The sequence below is a fragment of the Hippichthys cyanospilos genome, chromosome 10 (genome assembly GCF_059441005.1).
Source record: "Hippichthys cyanospilos isolate Australia breed blue-spotted pipefish chromosome 10, RoL_Hcya_1.0, whole genome shotgun sequence".
In the NCBI taxonomy this organism is placed as follows: domain Eukaryota; kingdom Metazoa; phylum Chordata; class Actinopteri; order Syngnathiformes; family Syngnathidae; genus Hippichthys; species Hippichthys cyanospilos.
Window position 1 is genome coordinate 20,579,787 of NC_142378.1, and position 26,955 is coordinate 20,606,741.

Genomic DNA, 26,955 nt, shown 5'->3' on the forward strand with positions numbered 1-26,955 from the left:
GTGTTGTAAATGAGTAGTCTGAGCCTCGTTTAAATTTTGTTGGCACTTATAATACTGCAAACTAACCCTCAAAATATAATTTGAGAAAGAGGACTAAATGCAGTGAAAGTTAATGTAGAGTATGTGCCACATACAGTATGCACATAAGGACAAAAATGCTGGTAACCTTCTGTTAAACAACTTTTACAAAAGTAACAAGAAATACAAATGTATTAATAATTAATGGATGTAAATTATGTATTGTTTTATTTTTGCAGTCCATTTTAATTACCATAACATTGATGGTAACCATACTGTTTTGGTGTGTAACATTTTGAGCCAATCAGTACAATTAAGCGATTCAAGATAACCATGATAACGGTGTCACGACCATTATTTATAGCGTTTAGGGCAGGGATCACCAACCTTTTTGAAACTGAGAGTTACTTCTTTGGTATTGAGTAATACAAAAGGCTACCAGTTTATGTGAAGACACCAAACATGTTAAGGATTTTTCACAATAATTAAGGGACAGCTGTAGTAAACATGTGAATCAAGTGTAGTATGTAATGTAAATATAATACATGTATAATTGTAAAATTCGTAGAAACGCACCAATGTCCGATCACTCGTAAGCTATTTGTAGAACAGGCCTGCGGGCTACTCATGTGATCTTTGGGAGTTACATGGTGCCCGCGGGCACCAGGTTGGTGCACCTTGAAGTGCATTGTAGGAAGGCAAAGGTAGCATTTGTTTCAAAAAAACATTACTGGGAAAATGTGCGGGTTCTACTAGTGGACTAAATTGTATTACAAGCTGTACCAAGGATATTTTATTCCATGTTCCATGCCAACGTGCATAATGTAATTCTCCTCTTCGCTTATACACCAGTGTAGGAACAAAGTGAGAAAAACAAATAGCATTGCCATGGCAACACAATTACCTTGCTACGTAACATGGAAGCGGGCCATCATGTATGATCCCAGTTTAGATGGGCGTAATTATTCACACGCCTGCAGGAGACAATGCTCTCTTTCTGCTCTGCCAAAACACTTGAGTGCAACGTCATTAAGCTCTTCACAAATCGCTTAACAAAAGTAATAAAACTACTGGTCCACTCAGTTGTCTTTGGGTCCATGGTTACAAAATAATGCTGACTGCCATTATTGCCAAATTCTGATTGATTTGAAGTACGTTATGCGCTGTAATGAAGTGACATGAGTGATTCCATTAGTTACCTAGCAACATGAAGAGTATTCAAGTTGTGCTATTAGTGACCACAAACTCAGACATTGGTAGTCCAAGCCATGTCCGTGCAGTCTTTTTATTGTCTGGTCGCAATGTGTAATAATAGTTTTAGGATGCCCGGGCAAGTGAAATGAAGCATGCTTCCCTTGGATCCAGGTCATGCACACACACACACACACGCACACACACACACACTCTCTTGCACATACACTCACAACCAAACCCTCATGCTCATCAATTATTTCTCAAAAGGAATGAAGCGCCCCTTATCGACCGGGTGCCACGATGTGACAGCAAGCAGCTGTTAATCCAAGTACATAACATGAGGCAGCAAATTCAAGGTTTCTCTTAATGTCGTAGTTTTTTCACAATTATTTTTCCAATACTTTCAAATATTTTTTGGAAGGGTGTTTTTTGGGTTTTCCCCTCCATTCTCCATGTATTGAAAGTTTCTCGGTATTTTGAGAAAAATGTTTAGTTCTTTTTTTTTTGCGAATGAATTTCAATGGGTATCAGTTACGCATGCATTTTGGTTTTTCGTAGGCCAGACCTACATAATCCCCGTCATCATTAAAAAAGCTTGATTATTTAGTCACTAAATGTAAGAGGATATTTTTTTTTTGTGCGTGTTAACTTCTGTACGGCTGAAAAGTAACAACTGTATTTCTCAAATTGAATATGTTGGTGAAAAAAAAGCCACTTATGTTTGTCTTAATTTTTTATTTTTGTTTGCAATGGGGGTCCAGTAAGCCTAGTAAATAAATACCAATATTGATGAGTTAAAGCTATCAAGGAATGTCACCAGGTTATCACGAGGGCTGTGATGACAAGCAGCTCTACAGCCTGCCTACGCTGTTAAAACTGCCGAATTTTTGGTGGAGGCCAAGATGTTCCATTATTGGACTTCTGTGCTTATTTAAGTGCTTTTTTTTTTAATTCCAGCTGGTTGATCCCTTTGGCCTTCAACGACTGAATACACACAGTTACAATTCCAATGAGTATAAATTGTATTCATGTATATAATTATTATATGGATGGATGGATGGATGGATGGATGGATAGATGGATAGATAGATAGATAGATAGATAGATAGATAGATAGATAGATAGATAGATAGATAGATAGATAGATAGATAGATAGATAGATAGATAGATAGATAGATAGATAGATAGATAGATAGATAGATAGATAGATAGATAGATAGATAGATAGATAGACAGTATACATTGACCCTCAAAATATTTGGAAGTTTTGCAGTATCAAGAGCATCACATACAGTTCCGGCAGTCAAGAGCAGCGGCGTGTCGTAAATGCACTTTATATTTGAGTAAAGTGACCCCAAATTGAACAATACTGTATTCAAATTTTTGCCAACCGAATTTTTTTAAACTTGACTCAATTGATAACTGGCAAAGATTAGAAACACAACGCTATTTTACTTTTGTGGCAAGGGGAGGCTGCCAAAGTCAACAGCAACACACAACCAAAATGAGTAAGGCCTTTTCAGTCAAAAGACCAACACAGGTAATTTCAAAACGAATGTATTTCCTCCTAAAGGTGAAAAGGGCAATTGCGGTTTTCCAAAGTAAAACTGAGAGTTGAATCAAAGTTGAGTTCACAGGCACATGCCCATGTAGCCAACTTCAGCATCATCTTCGATGATTAATATCGTAGCGTATTGCAATACACTTTCAAGGCAAAATCTCTAGCGCTACACACATCGTATCGGTCCGTCATGGTGAATGTGGGCTCAGCTCTCAATTTACCGGTGCATCTACATTCCTGCCCTCATCTATGGTTATGATCTGTGGAGCCAAGATACAAGCGGCCGAAATAAGTTACCTCTGCAGTGTGTCCAGGCTCTTCCTCAGAGATAGGGAGAGATGCTCGGTTATCCGAGAGAACTCTGAGTCGAGCCACTGCTCCTCAACGTTGGGAGGAGATGGCTTGACCTGGCTCTGGAATTTGGTTGAGACGCCTCTTGGACACCTCTCTGGTGAGGTGCTCCAGTAATGTCCCACTGGGAGGAGGCCCCGGGGAAGACCTAAGACAAGGCTCTCTCCTCTGTCGGCTGGCTGGGGAAAGGAACTCTGGGCTTCCTTGCTAAAGCTGCTGCCCCCAGTTGCTGACTCCAGATAGGAGCTAGGTAAAGGATGGATGGAAAGACATGTGCACCACTACGCCGCAATAATTCAAATGTGGGTAATTTCCATGGGAATATATTAGATTTGGCTGAAAACACAAATCTTCAGGTGTTTTAATACAAACAGTCGTGGATTGCAAAACCATTTCTCAAGCTGATTTAAAAGTTACAGTACGTATTCAAAAGTCCACCTTTTAATATTAACAAATTCCTTCGCTCAACTTCACACGGAAAGTTTTTGCAAATTTACCAGAGCATTTCAGCTCCTTTCAATTGAGTGACTGAACAGGAAAGGTATCAAACGGAATCAAACTACTGTACATCTCTTTGTAACTTGAAATGTGTTCTTCATCACCATGGCAACAAAAGCAAATCACTATTTTTCTTTTCCATATTAGGTTTTGTTCTCACCACATCATTTTTTTTTTTATTAAATTATGGATGCAAACTCATAGTTGACTAGAAAAGGCGCAATTCCTTAAAAAAATTGCGTGTGAAGGCGAAAACGCTGAAAGGAGAGGCGTTGAATGGTGAAATGATGTGTAATGTTTGAATGGCTTGAATCTGTGAAGTATTCTGAGTATTACAAAGTTAGAACGGTTTGAATAGACCAAATAATGTAGAAGACATAAGGGAAAAGACAAAAGAAGTGGAATTGCGGGAAAATTTTGAATTGTGGGAAGAGAAAAACCCATGGAATGGCGGGAATCGGAGAAATCGATTTAAGTTGGAACGGTGTAAATCGAATGAGTAATGGCGAAGAAGGAAGGTTACATAGTTTTGGTGAGAACAGTGGGAATTAATGAGGAATTATGGGTAATAATTTTAAAACAGTTATGAATTCATATTAGTAAAGATGAAAATGTGAAAGGATTGACTTGAATGATGTATATGTATATGTGAAAATTAAGGAATTATGGGAAAATATTGATATTTATGAATTATTGGAACAATGAAAATGGTCCCTAAGGCAAAATGATTGAGTTAAGTGTTGTGAATGTGTAATGGGAAAGTTCAAAATGTGAAATGTTAAATCTCCCATTGGACATGAATATTGTAATATTGAAGTGAAAACATAATATTGTATGAATCATTGGAATGATGGGAATGATCCATGAGGTGACATTAAAGAGTTAAATATGATTAATGTGAAATGGGAAAGGTCAAAATGTGAAATGTTAAATCTTCCATTGGGAATGAATGGATAATCCTCCCATTGAAAATGATTTGTGAAATATCAAATGATAGCTTTCGCACAATAAATGCACTCTACGATCACATTCCGGTTCTCACTTTAGACCAGTGCTTCTCAAATAGTGGGGCGGGCCCCCCTGGGGGGGCATGAGGTAATGCTGGGGGGAATGATCCCAGGAAAAAGGCTTTGTTTTTGTCACGTGGTATTTAATTGCAATAAAGTAATAATTTTCATCATTTTCTTTTAGTTTCAGGCACTTTGGTGCACTTGCTTCTTTTTTTTCCATTTTAGACTAAGCTATAACCCGTATAAACGCGATAAAAATAATTAACAGCTGTTGAAAGTTGATTTATATTGCATTTTTGTGTTGTTAATGTTAAAAAGGATACATGTGTAGGTATACTTAAGCAATTTTCATCAGTAATAATCTTATTTATATTCAGTGCATCGACTGAGGGGGGGCGCAAAACGTTTTCTTTTTTCTAGGGGGGGCCTGGCAAGATATAGTTGAGAAACACTGCTTTAGACTGACACGGTAGGGCAGTATAAATTTACAGTGGGTTATTTAATAATGTGGTTACCATTTGCAATAGAAGAATTGGCAAGCGCTATATTACAAATACCTCCTGCCAAAGAATAAAAAGACATTGGCTTTGAGTTAAAAAAAATAAAATAAAGATCACACAAAGTAATGCTGTTATTGGTTTCAATCAGCCAGTTCAAAATAGTGTCATTTGTACCAAAAACCCAGCTATCCTCTTTATGCTACAGACACACAGTGTAGCATTTATTTATATTTTTGATTGGGGTGTGGAGTAAAAAAATGCACGTCTTCCTCTTGTCCAGTGGCATAATGGAATGAAAGGACTCAAAAGAGTTAGCAAGGAGCTCAAGTGTACAGGCCATCCGTGGGATCATTTGTGGCATTTGGTGGTCGCCGGAAGGCCTCAGTGCTACTTTCGAAGGTGATGGCCCCCCATTGAATTTTTCACGGCATCCTCCAGTGACTTTCTGGTGACCAGGAGGCGTACCACATCCTCTTTCTTCTTGGTCAGTCTTTTGCGGGCCTGGTCGTGAGTCACCATGGTCATGTCCCAACCATTTACCTGCAAACATAAATAATGTGGATTACACCTGGGGTAAGATCACAGCTTCAAAAAGTGCTCTTGTAAGGACCAACGGTTGGCAAAATCTCTGGTGGAGCGTCTCGAGTTTACATACCGCCATCTAGTGGAGGTTTCACCCACCTGCATAATTTTGTCTCCCATCATTAGGCCAGCCATGTCTGCTGGACCGTTTGGTGTTATTCTGGTCACATAGATGCCCTAAAATATGAAAAACATTCATTGATAAGATTGCATCCTAGATTCAATTAATATTAATTACGGTAAAGAGCAACATAAAACCCAATAAAATCTCTAAAGGCTGGCCCAAATCCAAAAACCTTTTTTTTAATCATATGTTACTCGTGAAAATTGTAAGTTAACCATTTTCCAAATGAACCGAGATAATTAATAATCAATGAAGTTCTCAAACATATCGATTCAAATACCTTTATAAATTCAATTAATATTAATTATGGTAAAGAGGCTGGCTCAAATCCCAAACCTTTTTTTCAACCATATGCTACTTGTGAGAATTGTAAGTTAAGCATTTTTCAAATGAACCACAATAATTGATAATTAATGAAGTTCTCAAACATATCGATTCAAATGCTTTTAATTAGGGTATTAAAAATCTTCTATCTTGCCTTTTCTGGCCAACAGCCAATAAGAGGAAGCATGCAAATTTATTGTGAAAGAGTGATCTGCTTGTAGTGGAAATGCATCCAAGGATGCTCTTAATCGGCAAGTAGTTTTATGTAAAACACATTTAAAAAGCTAAATAACACAAAGAAATCTCTTAACACTTAATTTTATACATTACTTTTAACTTTTGGTTGTGTACAGCATGCATTTTGGTTCATTACATTACTACAAAGAAATCTCCAGTAAAGTCAGCTGCGGTATTGCTATAAATGACAAGTAGTGAATTGAAGCAACCCAGTTTATTCACTCAACTGAACATATTTCTCCACAGCTTGGTGTTACTCTAAAGTGATTATTGGCACACTGACTGCAGGCTGATTGCAGTGAGTACTATAAAGATGCGGCAATATAACAGTCAGTCAATATTGAGATGCAAGTCAGTTGACCTATTTCAGTCAAGAAAAGCAGGCATGGCGGACTGACGGACATCTGACCTAATGTCTATCCAACGATTACAACGACGAATGAAAATTGCACTTCCAACATATTTAATTCGCTTTTATTTTATCATTCCCTTCATTTGTCGGTATGTTGGCAAAACAGGCGTCCGCCAGCAAGTGTCTGACGCATAGTCCGTCAATGCTGACGAAGTGTCCACCTCTGCAAAACTCTATTTAAGCTTATCGAGGAAAAATCCCTTCAGTGCTGAGTCACTGGTTGAGAAACAAAAAGCCCTAAGAGCATTTATGAAAAAGATAAAAATCCAGCCTCAAACACTGTTGATCATTTTTTGATTGATTTGTTTTGGAGCATCTTTATGCCACAACAGGGAAACAATGACACAGCTAACAGGAAGGTAGTTGTTGTTGCCATGGCAGTATACTGAAGGGATTCATCTTGACTGAGAGATTTGTATGTCGAAGATGAGAATAATATAGCCTGTGGGATCTTCGCTTTATATGTGTGTTTTTGTCGTGATGGAAATATATCAAATTCATTTGATTCATTCTTTTTTGATTTTTTTTTTTTTTGGGGGGGGGGGCTTAAAACCTATGGCATATATTACTTCTTTCTAACTCTAGGATACTTGGAACATTTGTGAAAAATTATCACTTCCATAGATTAGGTTACAGGCCCTGAAATTTTTTGTCCCATCAAGATTTTATTCAAATAATAATAATAATAATAATAATAATATAAATGTGCCAGGGAAGCAAAAATGCTCAACAAACAATACATGGTAATCAGTGTAATCTACAAACTACCTTGTTGACAGTTGGCCCAGCACTGGCTTGTTGTGTATGGAAAAGTTGCGAGTAGCCACTAGAATCTGTAGAAAGGTGTGTAATGGAAGCACTGGGATGTCATTTCATCTTATTACTACCATTCTTATACCCACTGACAATGACACATTGTCCCAATGGCGGTGAAAGGGTTAACGTTAGATGATTTGAAAATGAATTAAAACTTGAAATTGAGGCACGAATAAATAAGATTAAACATGCATTACTGCTAGATTGCAAAGGCATCCTCATGAAAAGTAGGAAAGTTCACAGCTTTGAGAGCGCAGCTTGTAAAGATAAATACAACCACTTCATAAAAACAAAAATACAACAGACTTTAGCCATGTCTTTATCACATGTGGTGGTTGTCCCCTGGGCTTCCTCCCAGTTGGACATGCCCGGAACGCCTCACCAGGGTGGTGTCCCGGAGACATCCTAACCAGATGCCCGAACCCCCTCAACTGCCTCCTCTCAACGTGGAGGAGCAGCGGCTCAGCACTGAGTCCATCCCTGATGATCGAGCTATATCTAAGGCAGAGCCCGGACAGCCTGCGGAGGCAATTCATTTCGACCGCTTGTATCCGGGATCACGTTCTTTTGGTCACGACCCACAGTTCGTGACCATAGGTGAGGGCAGTAACGTAGATCGACCGGTAAATTGAGAGCTTTGCCCTTCGCCTCAGCTCTCTCTTCACCACGACAGACCAGTACAGAATCCACATGACAACAGAAGCTGCACCGATCCGCCGATCTCACGTTACATCCTACCCTCACTCAGGAACAAGCCCTTGAGAAACATCAACTACTCCGGCTTAGGGAAGGACCTCTTCCCCGACCCGGAGAGGGCACGCCACTATTTTCTGAGCACCACATCGTCTGCAAATAGCAGTGATGCAAAGCTGAGACTCCCAAACCAGACCCCCTCGACGCTTCGGCTGCACCTAGAAATTCTGTCCAAAAAAGTAATGAACAGAATTGGTGATAAAGGGCACCCTTGGCAGAATCCAACCCCTACTGCAAATTGATTCAACTTACTACTGGCAATGCGGACCAAACTCTGTCATCTGTGGTACAGGGACCGAACAGCTCGTATCAGGGCGTCCGGTACCCCGTATTCCCAAAGTGCCCCCCACAGAACTCCCCGAGGGACACGGTCGAACACCTTCTCCAAGTCCACAAAACACATGTAGACTGGATGGGTGAACTTCCATGCACCCTCGAGGATCATTCCGATGGTGTCGAGCTGGTCCACTGTTCCACGGCCGGGACGAAAACCAAACTGCTCCTCCTGAATCCGAGATTTGAATTCCAGGCGGACCCTTCTCTCCAGCACCCCTGAATAGAATTTACCGGGGAGGCTGAGGAGTGTGATCCCTCTGTAGTTGGAGCACACCCTCTGATCCCCCTTCTTAAAAAGGGGGACCGCCACCCCAGTCTGCCAATTCAGTGGTGCTGTCCCTGATGTCCATGCAATGTTGCAGAGGGTGTCAGCTAGGACAGCCCTACAACATCCAGAGCCTTCAGGAACTCCGGGCGGATCTCATCCATCCCCGGGGCCTTTCCACCAAGGAGTTTTTTGACCACCTCGGTTACTTCATCCTCAGAGATAGGAGAGCCCAACTCAGAGCCTCCAGACTTTGCTTCCTCAGGGGAAGACGTGTGGATGGAATTTAGGAGGTCTTCGAAGTATTCTGGCCACCCGTTCACAACATCCCAAGTTGAGGTCAGCAGCGCCCCATCCCCACTATACACAATGTTGATGGTGCACTGCTTTCCCCTCTTGAGATGCTAGATGGTGGACCAAAATGGACTGGAAGTTGTTTTCCATAGCCTCACTGAACTCCTCCCACACACAAGTTTTTGCCTCGATGACCGCCCTTTCAGCTGGAGTCCCACAGGCCAAAAATGCCTGATGGGACACCTTCTTCAGCTTGACGGCATCCCTTACTGCTGGTGTCCACCATCAGGTTAGGGGATTGCGGCCACAACAGGCCCCGACAACCTTACGGCCACAACTCTAATTAGCCGCCTTGACAATAGAAGCGCGGGACATGGTTTGCTCAGACTCAATGTCCCCCGCCTCCCCCGGGACGTGTGAGAAATGCTGCTGGAGGTGAGTGTTGAAACTCCTTCTGACAGGGGACTCTGCCAGACATTCCCAGCAGACCCTTGCTATACGTTTAGGCTAGGTCTGACCGGGATCCTTCCCCACCAACAAAGCCAACACACGACCAGGTGGTGATCAGTTGACAGCTCCGCCCCTCTCTTCACCCAAGTGTCCAAAACATGCAGCGGTAAATCCGATGATACGACCACAAAGTCGATCCTCGGGTGTCCTGGTGCCAAGTGTACATATGGACACCTCTATGTTTGAACTAGGTGTTTGTTATTGAATATCCATGACGAGCACAGAAGTCCAATAGGAAAGCACCACTCAAGTTCAGATCGGGCAGGGGGGGGGGGGGGGGGGGGGGGGGGGGGGCTGTCCTCCGAATCACAACCCTCCAGTTCTCACTGTCATTGCCCACGTGAGCATTGAAGTCTCCCAGCAGAACGAGGGAGTCCCCGGAGGGAGCAGCCTACAGCACACCTTCCAAGGACTCCACAACGGGTGGGTACTCTGACCTGCTATTTGGTGCATAAGCACAAACAACGGTCAACCCATCCAACCCACCCGAAGGCGGAGGGAGGATACCCTCTTGTCTACTGGAGTAAACCCCAATGTACAGGCGCTGAGCTGGGGGGCAATAAGTATGCCCACACCTGCTCTGCGCCTCTCAGTCCAACCCTTCTCGAGAGGACTGGTACCAGAGCCCAAGCTGTGTGTGGAGGCGCGTCCGACTACTGTATATCTAGTCGGAACTCCTCTACCTCACACACCAGGTCAGACTCCTTCACTGCCAGTGAGGTGATATTCCATGTCCGAAGACCTAGCTTCTGTAGCCGGGGATTGGTACTCATTTACACAGGGAAAAAGCCTGACTTTCCCCACATGAACCAAGTTGTTCTTAAGTTTTGTTAGTGTACGGTACAGTATATCCAAATGTGACTTTGATTTGTAATTTGGCACCATTTTTTAATTAAACAAAACATTCAATAAATAAATGTTTGTTGGGTTTGTTGCTTCAATTACCGTATTTTTCCACACCATAAGGCGCACCTAAATGCCTCCATTTTTTTTTTTAAAAGCTGATGGTGTGCCTTATAATCAGGTGCGTCTTATATATGGATCAATATTGAGATTGGGATTCGTAGATGGGGAATGAACTGGTAAAGTAGGCTTTACCTGTTTCTTTTGTGTGTTTACAGTTGAACAAAGTTGGTTATATTGACTGAGTTATGCTATTGAGAGTTTAAAGTTATTATTTGAGTTATTATTGTTATTACTTTGAGTATGACTTTATTGTGATTGAAAAAGTTTTAAAATATGTCATTAATTGAGGGTGCCCCTTATAATCCGGTGCACCTTATATATGGAAAAGATTTAAAAATATGTCATTAATTGAGGGTGCGCCTTATAATCCGGTGCACCTTATAGTGCGGAAAATACGGTAATATAAATTAATATCGTAACATCCAAAAGACTGAAAAAAAAATATTACTGGCCATATGACCATCTTTTTGCTTTTCTAAAGTGGCTATTAAAAATCTGAAGTTAAAAAAATGACAAATGGCTCAATGTTTGACAGTTGTTATTCTTACAGGTTGCGAAGTGCCTACATACACATGTATCGTTGTTGTTTTCATCGTTGATTATTATGATGTAGACCGACCAACCGAAGTACTGACCAAACCGAACAGGACTGGACTGACCGAGATGTTTGGAATATGGGAGTACACCCGGGACTGATTGTCAGCGAATTTATTTACACACACGGGGTTGGGGTCAATTTCATTTAAAATCTTCAATGAAGATAACATGCAGGCCTGTAGACGACCTACATAAACAGACAGCATGCAAACTATCTCTGCCCGATGCCTCACCCTGAGGCAAAAGGAACTACTACTACTATGCAAACTACAGAACGATCCAAACCCAGGACTTCAGAACCATGAGGTAGACACACCATTCACTTGTCCAACAAAACAAAATGTCAAGGCAATAAAAATAGCATATAGCTATTGTATAATATCACTATAATAACACTATTTTTATTATTAGACTACTATTGTTTAATAATACAACAGTAAAGTAACGTAAGGTGTGTAGTGTGAACCAACAATAGAATACAATAATACAGAAACTATGAAAGACAATGGTACTTGTGTCAACTTGTCATCATCTTATGTCATGTTACGACGTCACCTTTTGTAAGTCGTCTGAAGCATTCATTCAGTGGCCTGTTCAGGCATGTTGATAACACCTCACCACACAATCTTTGTTTCAACAGGTGGGGAAATGTGATATTCAGCTCAATGACATGCTGTTAACTGTAAGAATCCTTGCATCCTCTCGATCTGCCATGTTATTGGCACTAGTGTATATGATCTCTCACCCCTAAAACAGCCACATCGCAGGTGTAATAAAATGGGGGGGGCATCTTGAACAGAAAAAAGCTAAGTTAATGTTAACTTATAAATACGGAGACAGCCTCACAAAAATCACCTCTTTAGATAATACAAAAAATGTGAAGTGATTGTGTACGAATATGAAAGAAACTGCTTCCAGACTGTCTTTTTTTTTTAAATGAAACCATGTTGAAATTGAGACCTTTTATACAACTAGTGGTGTAACAGCAGTGAAACCAAGGAAAACAGTCATATTCTCTAAGGTGGCGGATTTAGGCCTTGTCTACACATAAGCTGGGTTTTTGCAAACTGGCAGTAAATGTCTCTTTTTTGCAGTATTTGCTATATGTGGCCGGGCTTTTGTTTTTTCTCTCCCCATCAAAGCCGAATCGTTTAAAAACCGGAGATTTGCCTCATCGCGCTACTCTTTTTCCCGCCAAAGACTCAGATACTGATGATGTCAGAGGCGGAAGTTCCTTCTGATTGGGCACTTCAGAAGAGGAAGTTCTTTCTGAATAGGACAGAATTTGGCGATACTACTGCCGCCTTGAGACTTGGCATGCTTATAAATGAATAAAACCACTGTGTACTGGATTAGTATAGACTAATTTCTTTAAATAAACGAACAACGAGAGGGAGACTATGCAGGTTTAAAAATGTCGGTTACATGTAGACAAAGTTGTAATTACGGTGTTTAATTCAGCTCTATCTTTTACGGCACACAAAATGCTCAGGTAGTCGTCGTTGCACTGTCCCTGCTTTCCACATTAAAAAAATTTCGGGACAGACATTGTCCTTCTTGTAACATGAAGCTAGCTTCATGTTAGCTTCCTGCCACCACTACCAGAATGGTCCACCATCGGATATGTTTACTTCTGCAGATTCCGGTTGTATTGTGATGTTGGATGGTATAACACACAGGTGTCGAACATCCATTCCTGGAGGGCCGGTATCCGGATTGTTTTCAAACCCTCTGTTTCAAACACACCTGATTCAAATGATTAGGATCATTTTCAAGCTCCTGTAGAACTTGCTAATAAGCTAATCACTTGAATCCGGTGTGTTGGGGAGAGAAAACCTGAAAACATGAAGGATGCCGGCCCTTGAGGACTCGAGCTGGACACCTAAGGTATAACATGTATAAAGTGTCTATTTTTTTGTTTTGGAAGTGAGTGTTGCATTCAAAGTTTGTTCAAGATTGCAAACTTTCACAAAATGTTTGCCAAATCTTTGCGCCCCCCCCGCCCAAGTTCAAAATTTGCTTGAGACAAGAAAAGTACAATAATGTCTGGCAACTGATTGGTGAACATCTGCAAGTGTGAACGAACTCTGAAGAGAACATAAAATTCACATAAAATTCGCTGTATGTGAAAATATTTTCAATTGTTTTCTGGTAAAGGAGCTCTAGTCTCCCGATCGCCTTTCACCTAAAAGAGTGCCATGAGAAAAGTAAAAGGGTCTAATGATGCATTTGTTCTACCTCACTACAAAAACAGTAAAACAAAAAAGTAGATTTAGAAAATAAAATATGCTCACCTTGTCACTCTTATCCTCTGAGAAGGGATTCTGACCAGGATCCTGGTCAATCCCTCCACCGATACTGAAACCCAGGATGAGATTGTCTCCCTGGCGCAACTTCTGGATCTCAATCCTTTGCTGCTTGCCAGAAGGAAAAAAAAACACATTCATCAGGAGGAGGTTTGAAAGGGTGCCCAAATATGCAACTGTACACACACGTTGTAGGTCCTCCTTGGGACAGAACCAGAGTGTCAATAGTTGTGACGGTGGAAAGCAGCTTCAGACTGAATGACTGCAGTTGAGGGTGTCACTCATCAACACAAAGACCTCTAGTGTGTGTGCATGTCGGGTAAGCGGACATTTCATTCGCGGTGCAGCTGACGCAATGCGGCCTGAAGAGGCCTGGAGTACTGCCCGGAGGTCCGTGTTTTAAGCTTCGCCTCTGGCGGTCATCCGGGGGCTCATAGAACTGCCATTACATACCTGTAGCTCTCCTTTACATGTACAGTAGGTGGAGGACACCCTGAACTGGTTGCCAGCCAATTGCAGGGCACACAGAGATGAACAACCATCCACGCAACCAATCATACCTAAGGACAATTTAGTGTGTCCAATTCACCTGCCATGCATGTTTTTGGAGTGTGGGAGGAAGCCAGAGTGCCCAGAGAGAAGCCACGTGGGCTCAGGGAGACCGTGCAAACTCCACATGGGAAGGCTGGAGCCAGCTGGAATTGAACTCGAGTCCCTTAACATTGAAGCAGATGTGCTAAATGATTCACCGAATCACCCATCTGTAGTATCTCTAGGCATATTTTAGTCAAAGTCATTTTGCAAAGAAGTCACCATAACACAATTTCGCAATTGGTTTTTTTTTATGTTCCAATTAAATTGCTCTTAATTTGAAACGAAAGCTATGCTTTCCATGCATTATAAAGCAATAATTAGATTTGCTGAGACCTGGTGCAAGCCTATTAAAATTTCAGGTATCGCCTGAAGCACCTTTATGTATCCCTAGGGCTACTCGTGTCTTCGTTTAAGAACCATAATGCACTGTATTTGACTTCCAGTGCATCTGTGAGCAATTATGATAACCCACACCGATCGAAGGCACCGCACTTCTACGGTGGCTTCAAAATCACGTCATCGAGGGTGACGCCCATTAGGATGTCAGCAACCATTTGACAAGCGTAAAGCTAAATTGTTGTCTGTTAGTTTATAGGAAAAGTTAAAATGAATGTCTTAACTTAAATCACTGTTTACTAACACTTCGAGTCAGCTACGGAGATGATACGTTCCACAAAACGAGTAATCTTTCGTTACGATAGCTAGCTAAAGTACAATTTAGCTAACTGTGTAATCAAGAATACAAATAGGGTTATTTATTAGGATGATATTTCAGTTACAGAGGCAACAGAGGACGAGAATATTATCTTTACTTAAACTTTCTGTAAGAATGTGAACCAGTGGGTACCGCTGAATGTCCCAGTCTCTCTCTCAAAGTTCAACTTACCACAACAGCAGTCAGCGGCTGTCCGGGGACAAAAGACATTTTGCTGTTGGATTATCTGCTGGAGAAAAAGAAAAACGACAACTACTTAAAGATAGAGATTTAGCGAGAAGAATAATAAATCCAAACTGGGGCAATTTCCTTGATGACTAACTACAATATGAGTTAAAGCAGGGCTGATCTTTGTCAGGCCAGCCCCCACTCGTAAAGTTGGAGTAAAGCCAGCCGGCAACGAGCGCTGTTGACCACCTTCAAAATAACAGCTTCCAACATATACAGTGACTGCAATTTCACCCAATTTAAATAATTCATTAAAAATATAAAACTTATTATCCCACATCCAGACCAACTCTAGGGGACACTGTAGCTCTCTATGTATTTTTGTCCATATCCGGTGTTGCTTTTCAAAATAAAATCTCCATAATTTCTACAATTTGGGCCATTGTACCCGAATAAATTAATAAATAAATAACTTTGGAAAAGTTTTATACCGCAACTAGATCTGTTGTACGTAAGACTGAAGTATCCCAGAATAAAACAAAAAAAAGAACTTTACCACAAGTCAGGTTTTGCTTTTCAAAATACAATGTACAATATGTTTTATTACTTTTTTTTAAACCATAAAACATAACCATAGTAATCCCGCAATCAGACCAGGTCAAGGCAACACTAGAAATGCCCTGGTATACAAGACTGGTTCTCTATTACAATCTCAATTCTGGTATTTCACAGTTACTCTTGGCTGATGTTGGTTTTTAAAATAAAACTCCTCTGGATTCTTCAACTTCCACCATTACGCTTGATTGAAAAAATAAAAGAAACCATAGTTATCCAACAACCAGACCAACTCTAGACGAGACTGGAAACATCCTATTATGCAGCACGGGTACTCTATTCCAGAGCTGATCTTAATAAATGCCTCTGAATTCTAGGACTTCGACTGTTATGCATGAATTCACAACCATAACCAGAGCTATCCTGCAACTAGACCAGGTTTAGGCAAAACCTGAGCCCTCCAGCTATCCAGCGCAGATACTTGTATGTACAGTAGATTTGATGTTGCTTTTCAAAATAAAAACACCTCTAAATTCAGTCAAATATGAGCAAAAATATGATTTTTGTCATGGATAAACCACAGGGATTTATAGGTGCAGGACTATAAGATGCAGGTAATGACATGAGATACTGTATTTATGCAAAAAGATGGTACATGAAAGTTTGTAAAACAAAATTTGTTATTTAATTATTTTGTAATTGTCTGCCAACAGCAACATCCTCTCTTAACAGACTGAACATACCTGCATGTTTAGTCCCAACGTATTTATAGAAAACGGATGGATGGATATTTTCAACACTAACAGAACACTGTTAGTTAGATAGACGTGCAAAATCAAAATCAATACAGTACTTCAAAAGCATCTTTTGTATCTCTCTTTGTTTGATAGATTATTTTAGTGAACATAAAAACACATTCCACATAATTCATATACACAATCATGAATACATCAACAAAATCATATATACTGTGTAATGTATTTAAAATTTACACGTCACAAATTTACCCAAAATTTTATACATTCTCTTATTCATTTTAGACATTTTTTTTTAAAATAATATATATATTTAAAACTCTTTGAGCACAGCCATTGATTAACATCTTTTCATTTCTATTTCATAGTTGTTCCATAAAATGAAACCTCGAACAGATACACACATTTGCTTGCTGCTGGCTAGCAAAAAAAAAAAAAAAAAAAAAAAAAAAAAAGATAGATAAGCCACACTGGACTATAAACCGCAGGGCTCAAATGCCAAGGAAAAAGTTGCGTCTTATAGTCCGAAAAATACGGTAAATATTTTATTTTATTTTTTTTTTTAATGTGAAAAGTCTTCATGCTATACATACTATTTAAGACAAATATTACTACAGGACACATATTTACTTCAATCTCAAATGATTACAGTTCATACACTGTGCAGTAAGTGAGCAGTTCCCCCGTTTCTTTGAAAATACCGTTGGATATCACTCAACTAGATTTGTCTTGTAATAAAATGGTATTTCAAGTGAGAACTCTCCATTGTTATCATAATTGATCATGTTCAGATTTTACTTAAATGCAATGTTCGGGCCTCTGCAAATATGACAGCAACTTGCGTGAGACTTTAAAGGGAAGGGGTAACTGCTTACAGTGTACAGTGTATAAGGTTTAATCATTTAAGATTGAAGTAAATATGTGTATAGTTCCACGTCTGAGGAGGGCCCATGGCAAGTGCATTTATACTTACCTTGTCTGTCTGGCATGCAAGAAACCGTCAAAGCATGTCTCTCTGGAATACAGAATAGCTTTTTTTATCCTCCCGCAGAAAAAAAACGCGAAAGACCGAGCGTAGCGAAGCAGCAAGGGATCACTGTCTATATATATATATATATATATATATATATATATATATATATATATATATATATATATATATATATATATATATATATATATATATATATATATATACATACATACACACACACACACACACACACCGTATTTTCCGCATTATAAGGCGCACCTAAAAGCCTTTTTTTTTTAAAGCTGATGGTGCGCCTTATAATCCGGTGCGCCTTATATATGGATCATATCATGTGCTGACTGGATAAACTTTAGTTTATGCCTAAAAAATACAGTTCAAACCGACCTGACTCGAGGGTATTCAAGTCTGACTCGGCCCAGCCCAATAAATTAACTTGATCTGCAGGCTCAACCCCAATTTTTTTTTTTTTTTTTTTGAGGACTCAAGAGTGTGCGGCACCACACTCATGCATGTCTTTTCAATTTCCCTGTCTTTCGTTAATTCGTAGCTTTTTGCTGCTCCATATCAGAATAGCTGGTCAAAACAATGTCATGCATGCCGAGGGAAAATCAACAAGATGGCACCACGCGTTCACCTGTGCTTGACTCTTCACTCATACCGTTTCATGTTTTTCGTTTAAATTGTCCAGACTTTCGTTTAATTGTAACTTCTTGCTGTTCCATATTGGAATAGCAAATCAAAAATATGTAATGCACGCTGAGGGAAAATTAAAAAGACGGCGGGACTGTGCGTTCACCTGCGCTTGACTCTTCACTCATACCGTTTCATGTTTGTCGTTTAAATTTTCCAGACTTTCGTTTATCCGTAACTTTTTGCTGCTCCGTATCGGAATAGCAGGTCATAAATATGTAATGTATGCCGAGGGAAAATAAAAAAGACAGCGGCACCGCGCCTTCACCTGCACTTGACTCTTCACTCATACCGTTTCATGTATGTCGTTTAAATTTTCCTGACTTTCATTTATTCATAACTTCTTCCTGCTCCTTATCGGAATAGCAGGTCAAAAATATGTAATGTATGCCGAGGAAAAAAAGGACGGCGACGCCATGTGTTCACCTGCGCTTGGCTTCTCACTCTTACCGTTGCATGTTTGTCGTTTAAATTTCCCTGACATTCATTTATTCATAACTTCTTCGTGCTCAATATCAAAATAGCGGATCTTTCAAAAATATATAATGCATGCCGAGGGGAAAATCGAAAGAATTGCAGCGCCGCGCGTTCACGAGTGCTTGGCTTGATCTGGATCTATTCTGCACTCTGCGGTTCCTGTTTGGTAGTTAAATAGCAACTGCCAATAATACATTCTCTATTTTACCTGAATTTTTATTAATAACAAATATTCCTTAGTATAATATCCATACAACGCTTATATTGTATGAATAAAGTTTATATTCTATGAATAAAATTTGATGACTTTGCTGTTTTTAATACATTCTCTCTAGTGAAGCGGTGGCTGCATAACGCAACTCTATCTAGTGGATGTATAATGCAACCCCAGCCAGTACTATGGTTCCAACTCGCGCCTTAAAATCCGGTGCGCCTTATATATGACAATTTTTAGAAACTTGGCCATTCATTGATGGTGCGCTTTATAATCTGATGTATATATATATATATATATATATATATATATATATATATATATATATATATATATATATATATATATATATATATATATATATATATATATGTGTGTGTGTGTGTGTGTCTGTGTGTGTGTGTGCGTGTGTGTGTGTGTGCAAATTCCGAATGAATACACAAATAGAAATTATTCGCATGGATCTAAACGAACAAAATTACTGTCTTGACTAAATAATATGTTACATCTGTGACTGATAATGCTTGATATGTGCTAGCAGTTGTACACGTATTGTTTCATGCTTTGCTCACACTTTCAATTGTGCAGCTCACTTTAAAAAGCTTGTTTTCAAATCTTGTTTGTTGTAAATATACTGAGAATTATTAATGTTATTCAGTTGGGCAACAGTTTTTCCACATATTTTGGAAGTGCAATATTCTGTGAAATGAGAATGTATTTTGTTCTACCTTTTTTAGTGATAAATATGCACTTTATTTTTGTTTCATTGTATTTTATATTATCAAAGCCATACGACTTATTATAAAGATTTGGAGTGAGCGAAAACAGATTTTGAGCACAGAAAAAAATATTGAGCGCGATTAGTGTTTGAGCGAGCGACGATGGATTTTGAGCACAGAAAAACGTAAAGCTCCCTCACGATAGCCCTCCCTCCCTCCCTCAACATCTCGTTCTCGCTCGCTGGAGTTGTGTAAACTCTGCGCTCTCAGTTCGGCATACACGTTACAAATTTGCCATAAAACTATTCAATCAGAGTTGGTAAAAGAACATTGATTGAATGCTTGGTCTCCAATTAGATTGCTTGTTGTGTTCACCCAAAAAGAGCAAACGAGATTGCGTCACACTGACTTGGGCAGGAGGGGGCCTCATATCATTAGAGTACAAAAACTAACAAGGTAGTTCTATCAAATGAGACAATACAGTAATAATAATAATATTCAAAATAATCCATACATTGTTTTCAGAAAAGTCCCCCATTGTGTGTGTGTATATATATATATATATATATATATATATATATATATATATATATATATATATATATATATATATATATATATATGCTACTACTATCGGTCACCCGTTACTGAGGTGTTGTAGCACCTGGGCTAACCCATAAAAAAAGTAACTCACTTCCGTCCAACATTAATAATCAAGAGCAAGACAAGAACTTAAATCCCCAAAGTATATTTAATATTGTTTTAATCACTGTTACGTTATGCACAGTTCAAACGTTAACACTGCGCTTAGACCTGGGGGAAAACAATAAAATTAGGAGTGTTGTGGAATTTTTTTAGGATTTTCGGTGAGAATAGTAAAATAGTCTGGGAAAACAAATTTTCCTTTCGGGTTTCTTTTATTTGAAGCTTCAATTACACAAGTTTACAGAACAGCTAAGTGGTCTGCAAAGGAGTGCCCAGGGATAAGTAAAAATGAAGATTCTCATACAGTCACACAGTAGTGAATGCCTACAAGATAAAAAAAAAAAAAAAAACTTTGAGTGGAAGTAATTAAAACCTAAAGTGAGGCAAAATCACGGAGTACAATATGTCAGTGTTGGACTTATCTTTCAAGAATGTCTAGCTGCAACAGAAAGTTCCACGTGTGTTGGGTGAAAAGGCCTTTGTGAAAACCAAAGCCATGTGGTCAATGAACAACAAAACATAATATGAGCTAAATACTAATTTTTCATTACAGGAGTTGTTCAAAATGTATCTCATAATAAAAAAAAATAATAATAAATGAATGACTGTATACCCAAATAAATGTTTCACAACAATTCATTCTTTGATAATAAATGCAAGTATAGTGAATGTAAAACTGTACTTATGCAGTGATTCTTTCACACACCACTCGAGGAAGCCCACATACAACTAGTGGTATTCATAATACAGACAATTGCCTGTGTGGAAAATGGATGCATGGATGGATTGTGCATTCACATTAGTAGGGTTTTGCCTCATAAAGGCTGATCTCTAAACCATTTAACAGTCCTATTGGTGCGTTTTCTGTCTCACGCTTCTTGTGCTTCATAACCAGGTGCAAAAGGAGGTGGTGGCGAGTACTCCTGCGGTAGGCTCTCACCCTCGTCGTTGTAAGCCGAGAGTGCAGCGTCAAACAGCTGCTCCCAGGTCATCTCTTGCAGCTCATCATTCCCAGAAGATGCATTCCTCTTAGTGTTCGTCTCATTGTCAAGGTCAGTGGTTGGAGCGGGGGCCACCTCCGTGTTGGGGGTTGTGATTCCCAAATTCCCAGAAGGGGTCTCAAGAGGTTTGGAAGGCAGAGAGTTGTCAGTGATGTATCGCTTCCTGGTCTTTGGGACGGGCTTTAAATAACGAAAAAATTAAGCCATGTAATTATTAGAAGAAAAACAGAACTGCGACTGATGTGCAAATGATTCTTAATTTCTTACCGTGGCTGTATGCAAAAGGCTGTGGCGCGCATTGTTATTTCGATCATCTTGATGTTCTTTTGGAATCGAAGGATTTTTTGTAGACTGCACAGCTTTGTTCCCGCTGAATTTGCTTCCGGCATTTGGGGTCTAATTGTCAAAGCACACAGAATAAATAAACATTAGCTCAACAAGTGAATACAAGACTGTACCACACAATTCCTAATTTTCTACCAACTCTGCCAGGTAACATTCAGATTTCATACAGAAACATTTGGTTTGTATACCAATTGTTGGGTCTTAAGAATGCCTGTCCCCACCGTAGGCTGTCACCTTATCGTGGTGGAGGGGTTTGCGTGTCCCATTGTTCCTAGGAGCTAAGTTGTCTTTATGCCCCTGTTAGGGTCACCCATGGCAAATAGGTACTAGGTGAGGGAACTAGACTAAGCATAATCCGTAGACCCATAAAGAAGAATAATCATTTTGGATCTAGTTTTCCTTTGCTTGGACAAGGCTCACTGGGGTCCCGCTGAGGTGCCAGGCCTGGAGGTGGAGTCCATATTCCTCACCACCTGTGGGCCATAGGGTTTGGGTGCAGTGTGAGCTCAGTGGTCTCCAAAGGAAGGGACCTTGGCATTCTGCTCCCCGGCCAAAGAAGCTAGCTCTTGGGACATGGAATATGATCCCTCTGGCAAATAAGTAGCCTGAGCAGGTGTGAGAGGCCGAGAAATTACGACTAGATATAGTCGGACTTGACTACACATGCAGCTTGGGTTCTGCCACCAGTCCTCTTGAGAGGGGTTGGACTCTCTTCCACTCTGGAGTTGCCTGCGATGAGAGGCGGAGGAGGTGTGGGCATCTTGATCGCCCCCTGGCTTCATATTTTGGACACCCGGGTGAAGAGAGGGGTGGGGCTGTCAACTGATCACCATCTAGTGGTATTGGCTCTGATGGTGGGGGAGGATGCTGGTCAGACCTGGCAGACGCAAACATATTGTGAGGGTCTGATGGTAACATTTAGCAGAATCCCCTGACAGAAGGAGTTTCAACTCCCACCTCCAGCAGAGCTTCTCCCACGTCTCGGGGTGGGCGGAAGACATTACGTCCGAGTGGACCATGTTCCACGCCTCCATTGTCGAGGCGCCTGTTAGAAGTAGGCTTCAGGTGGTCTGTGCCTGTCATGATGGCAATCCCAAACCTGCTGGTGGACGCCGGTGTCCTCAATGTTTTATTTGTCTACTCTGTTTCATGACGCTGGATTCAAATGCTCAGGATCATTATCCATCTTCTGCCAACCTTGCTGATTGTTTGATTTTTTGAATCAGGTGTGTTGCAGTTTAGAAACAAAACATCCAAGAGACCAGACCTTCAGGACCCGGATTGAAGACCCCTGTTTTAAGCTTCAGCTGGTGAATCAAAAATACCAACAAATGTATATTACAACAAGTGACTACTCAGGAGTTCTCACCTGTCCACAAGATAGAGTCAGCACCTCATTGTGGGCGGCAATGGGGACCTTTCGGTGATAGTCCACCAGTTGTTGCAAACTGGAGTGGTGGCATCTTTCACCCACAATGATGCAAGAGCCGTCTTCCTTGGCGTCAATCATGAAATGTCTGAAGCAGCCCTCAGCACTGAGGCGATGAAGAGAAAACAAGAAGTGTGAGACTTAGTGTGACAGCGCTACAAAAAACAGTCTGAAAAAAACATAAAAGACTGTTATGAAATTAGGAATATTGTGCTGAATTTCAGCATCTTCCAGGTCATGGATAAACAGATGGCCCATAGATGTTTGGACATGGCGATTTAATACTTACTGAACACAGACCTTTTAGACACACTCAAAATAACTTCTGGAAAACTGTTTCCCTTCTTAAAACAAATGGAATGGAATATGAACAATCAAAATAATGCGACAATACTCCTTTAAAAGAAGCCTTGTTGAGTAAACATGATTTTTGACCTCAACAAAGGTTATAATAACCTCTGTCAAAATATCCTCTCTGTACTTTGAGCTCACATTAGCCCATTCAAGCATACATGTGTATTTCCCGTTTTAGGGATCTACAAGCCCAAACTAACATTGCTGCCAGGAAGCTTTGACTTCTTCCATACTTAACTAACCTAAAAAAAACAGATTGATTACACTTACTATACAAAAATCATTATAGTGTTTAAAATCTCAAAACCTAGTTAAGATACCTGAAAAAAATGCTTGAAGCAAGTAAAAGGCTTTTACTCAAAAACTGACATGTAAGGCGAAATATCTTTGGCAGACAAGCAAGTTTTGTTTTGATTTGATATGCTTGATTTTGAAAAGGTTAGATTAGTTCCAGTATTTTTAGTGAGAACTCACCGATATGAGAGCGTGTAGCCAATTCGGCTCTCGCTGACTCTGATAAGAAAGGAGCCTGGAGGCTTGGACATGAGAATTTCTTCCGCAACCCTGCGAATAAACACAAAGACAAGCCTTAATTTAAAAAGGGATATTTGTCTGTTTTTCTCAAACTGGGTCCCCTGACCACTCTGGGTCCAAGAGCAAAACCTCGGGATACGCAGAATAATTTGTAATACATTAAAATTGTTGTATCATTTCCCTAAGTGACAAAGAAAGAATTAAAAGGTCTGATATGATTTTGATATATGACATAGATCTGACAACTCTGCTTGAATAATGTCTGGCTGCCAAAAAAAAACAAAAAACCTTAGATCATGTTCTGGATAGAATATGACTTTAGTAGAATACAAAAAAATATCTATCTATCTATCTATCTATCTATCTATCTATCTATCTATCTATCTATCTATCTATCTATCTATCTATCTATCTATCTTTGGGGGGGGGGGGGGGGTTGCTTAGATGTTTAACTCATTCAATACCAGGGATGTATTTTCAACTTTTTTTTTTAAGAATCTGGACATTAAATCCCAGATACTTAAGTATGAAATTGATATTTAAGTACAATAAGGACATTAATTTACAAATACCTGGTATCTGAGATTGAATGTCTGGAATCTTAAAATGATGTGAAACTACATCCCTGGCATTGAATGAGTTAAAAATGTGTGGATTTTGCTACCTAATTCAATTTCCACAAACACAATAGTAACCACAATACTATTTTCAGACCAGTGGGGTTGCAGAAAACAAATGATCATAACAATTGAGGGGCGTAGTTGACTTCCCCTTTAAGCAAAATGCTTTATTGAAATAATTAAGTCTTTTATTGAAAATGATCCGTTCTTGATTTTTATAGAAATTTAGTGTATGAAAGTACGAATGGTAGGTAGTTGGTATCGTTATCTGTGACCACTCAAGAGTTGACAACTCATACTGGTATCCATCTAAAAAAAAGTGGTATCGAACATCACTAATGATGAGGAAAAGAAACTTGTCATGGATATGAGGTGTGGTCAAAAACAACCGCTGCTTACCCGTCAGACAAGAAGGGCTTGATGAATAGTGATTGCAATATTTTATCCAGTCATGAGTGATATTGCCAAACTTAAAACATTGTGTTACATCATCAGTTAAAATTGTATCATCACAACCCAAAACATTATTCATGTATAGCCTCCATATTCTGAGAAAATCCAGTTCAGTCATATTGTCATATCATCCTAAATAAACTCAAACACGCGCAAACGGATTAAATACAGTTCACAAATAAATTAAAAATAAGAAGCCTCAAGTGATGTGATATCAATTTGTTTTCATTTATGTGGAATCAAGACAAGTGCAACCTTGGGTAATGAGCCACATGCGGCTTCACCATCTAAAGATCAGACATAGCAGCCTGTTGTTTTCTATTTCATCAAAGCATTTAAGTCAGTTTCTTTCTTTTTAGTACACTGTATCACTGATGCTGCTGACTGTGCAACATTAAAGTATTGAAGTACTTACTATTTAACAATATGTAATAAAATACTGTACATACCTTTGCCATTTTTTACGTCAAATAAAAAAAAAACTGGCGATACAGTATTTTGTTACATTCACATTTTGTAAAATATGTTGTGATATCTTCTTAATATTTGTTTCAGCTTTACTTGTAAAAAAAGTAATGTGACAAACTTCCATTTCATTTGTAATTTTAAAATAAAAAGTGAGATGTTTTGCAACGTAAAAAGTCTTACATTTTCTTCATTAAAATAGTGGAATGTCTTTCAATGGTTTACTTTTTTTTTTCATTAGCTTCTTATGATGCCCATGCTTTTGATTTTTCAAACAGGCCAAAAAAGAAAAAAAAAACAATTGGGCTGCAAATGCCCCCCTCTGATTGTCAAGAGTTTTAACATATTTGTAGCATAAAATTTGGCTACTCTAAAATTTGGGCTAATTAAAATGTATATTTTGTTCAAATCTTCAAAATGTTGATATATATATATATATATATATATATATATATATATATATATATATATATATATATATATATATATATATATATATATATATATATATATATATATATATACATACTGTACATATACTACTAATAATAGCTCTAACAGCTATTGTAATTGATGTATTTATATGGTAATTGTGTTATGTTACTAAAATATATATGTTTTTGTTTTTGCTTTTGAAAATGTTATAAATGTGTTCATTAAGAAAGAGTTGCATAGAAGTAATATTTAACATGATATATTTCATACACTTTTCAACACCCCCATTCGCTTTTTTCAAATGACCAAACCAAAGCGAAGTAGTTTGTTCACCTGTTAAGGTCAGATTTCTTTTGTGAAACCTAAAAGTGACTTACTTCCTGCTGATTCTCCAGTAGAACCATTCAGGAACAACTCCATTTTGGATCCAAGCGGGTTGGGAAGCTTTAAACCGTGTATTATTCAGTGGCTGGTACGGTTGGCTCAGCTCGGTCATACTGGGAAAGGCTCACCTTAATTTTTCTGTGGCAAAATGAAAGAGAAATGCACATTTTTTTAATGTAGCACAAGAAAAAATAATTTTTTTCATTTTTACTAATGTTCTTGTTCAGTTGTCACAACTGTATTGTCCAGTGTTTGGGCAACACAAAATATATATATAACAACAACAAAATACACATTATAACAGCATAAATCTTAAAAGTGACCACATAATGACTCAAAATTCATTTTTAGAGTATTTACAAAGCCTTCCGAGTCCAATAAAGAAACTCACCTTCACTGGTAGACCTTTAGTGTAGAGAATGACTGCCGAACTTGAGCACCTTAACAAACCTGTCCTGGGGTAGGAGGGGCACAAACGCATCATGCGGAACAACCAGGTCATATCAAGATTACCACATTTGAAAAAGAATCCGTCTATCCAGCTTTGTCAACAACAGGCAAAAGAACTTAATAGAAAACTATGAGAAAAAGTGTCAAAAATGGTTCATTTTTCTGTATATGACTTGTTAAATGTGTATCTTAAAAAGTATCAACTTCATGTTTCTACTAAATTGTTGCTTTTTTTGGGGGGGGT

At 39.1% G+C, this 26,955-nt stretch overlaps 2 protein-coding genes across 2 annotated transcripts; both read right to left on the reverse strand.

Moving 5' to 3' along the window:
- Positions 1-5,113: 5,113 nt before the first annotated feature.
- tax1bp3 (Tax1 (human T-cell leukemia virus type I) binding protein 3) lies at positions 5,114-15,474 on the reverse strand. The gene is made up of 4 exons (XM_088424751.1): positions 15,136-15,474; positions 13,644-13,763; positions 5,815-5,892; positions 5,114-5,673 (listed from the first exon to the last, which is right to left on the reverse strand). Exons 1-4 carry the CDS (start codon positions 15,172-15,174, stop codon positions 5,521-5,523), a joined length of 390 nt encoding a protein of 129 aa, XP_088280877.1. The 5' UTR covers positions 15,175-15,474; the 3' UTR covers positions 5,114-5,520.
- A 4,960-nt stretch (positions 15,475-20,434) lies between these two features.
- On the reverse strand, positions 20,435-26,714 carry hsh2d (hematopoietic SH2 domain containing). Its single transcript, XM_088424800.1, has 6 exons — positions 26,653-26,714; positions 26,255-26,399; positions 23,845-23,934; positions 22,957-23,122; positions 21,510-21,638; positions 20,435-21,422 (listed from the first exon to the last, which is right to left on the reverse strand). Exons 2-6 carry the CDS (start codon positions 26,371-26,373, stop codon positions 21,111-21,113), a joined length of 816 nt encoding a protein of 271 aa, XP_088280926.1. The 5' UTR covers positions 26,374-26,399; positions 26,653-26,714; the 3' UTR covers positions 20,435-21,110.
- Positions 26,715-26,955: the final 241 nt, after the last annotated feature.

Bases quoted from the DNA above. Each gene is read 5' to 3' on its own strand.
- tax1bp3 (XM_088424751.1), bottom strand. From the start codon at position 15,174: ATGTCTTTTGTCCCCGGACAGCCGCTGACTGCTGTTGTG. The intron at 13,764-15,135 runs GTAAGTTGAACT...TCTGGCAAGCAG, and splicing joins AGCCGCTGACTGCTGTTGTG to CAAAGGATTGAGATCCAGAA. The intron at 5,893-13,643 runs GTGAGCATATTT...TTCATATTTTAG, and splicing joins CAGAGGATAAGAGTGACAAG to GGCATCTATGTGACCAGAAT.
- hsh2d (XM_088424800.1), bottom strand. From the start codon at position 26,373: ATGACCGAGCTGAGCCAACCGTACCAGCCACTGAATAATACACGGTTT. The intron at 23,123-23,844 runs GTGAGTTCTCAC...TCATCGCCTCAG, and splicing joins GGCTACACGCTCTCATATCG to TGCTGAGGGCTGCTTCAGAC. The intron at 21,423-21,509 runs GTAAGAAATTAA...CGTTATTTAAAG, and splicing joins GCCTTTTGCATACAGCCACG to CCCGTCCCAAAGACCAGGAA.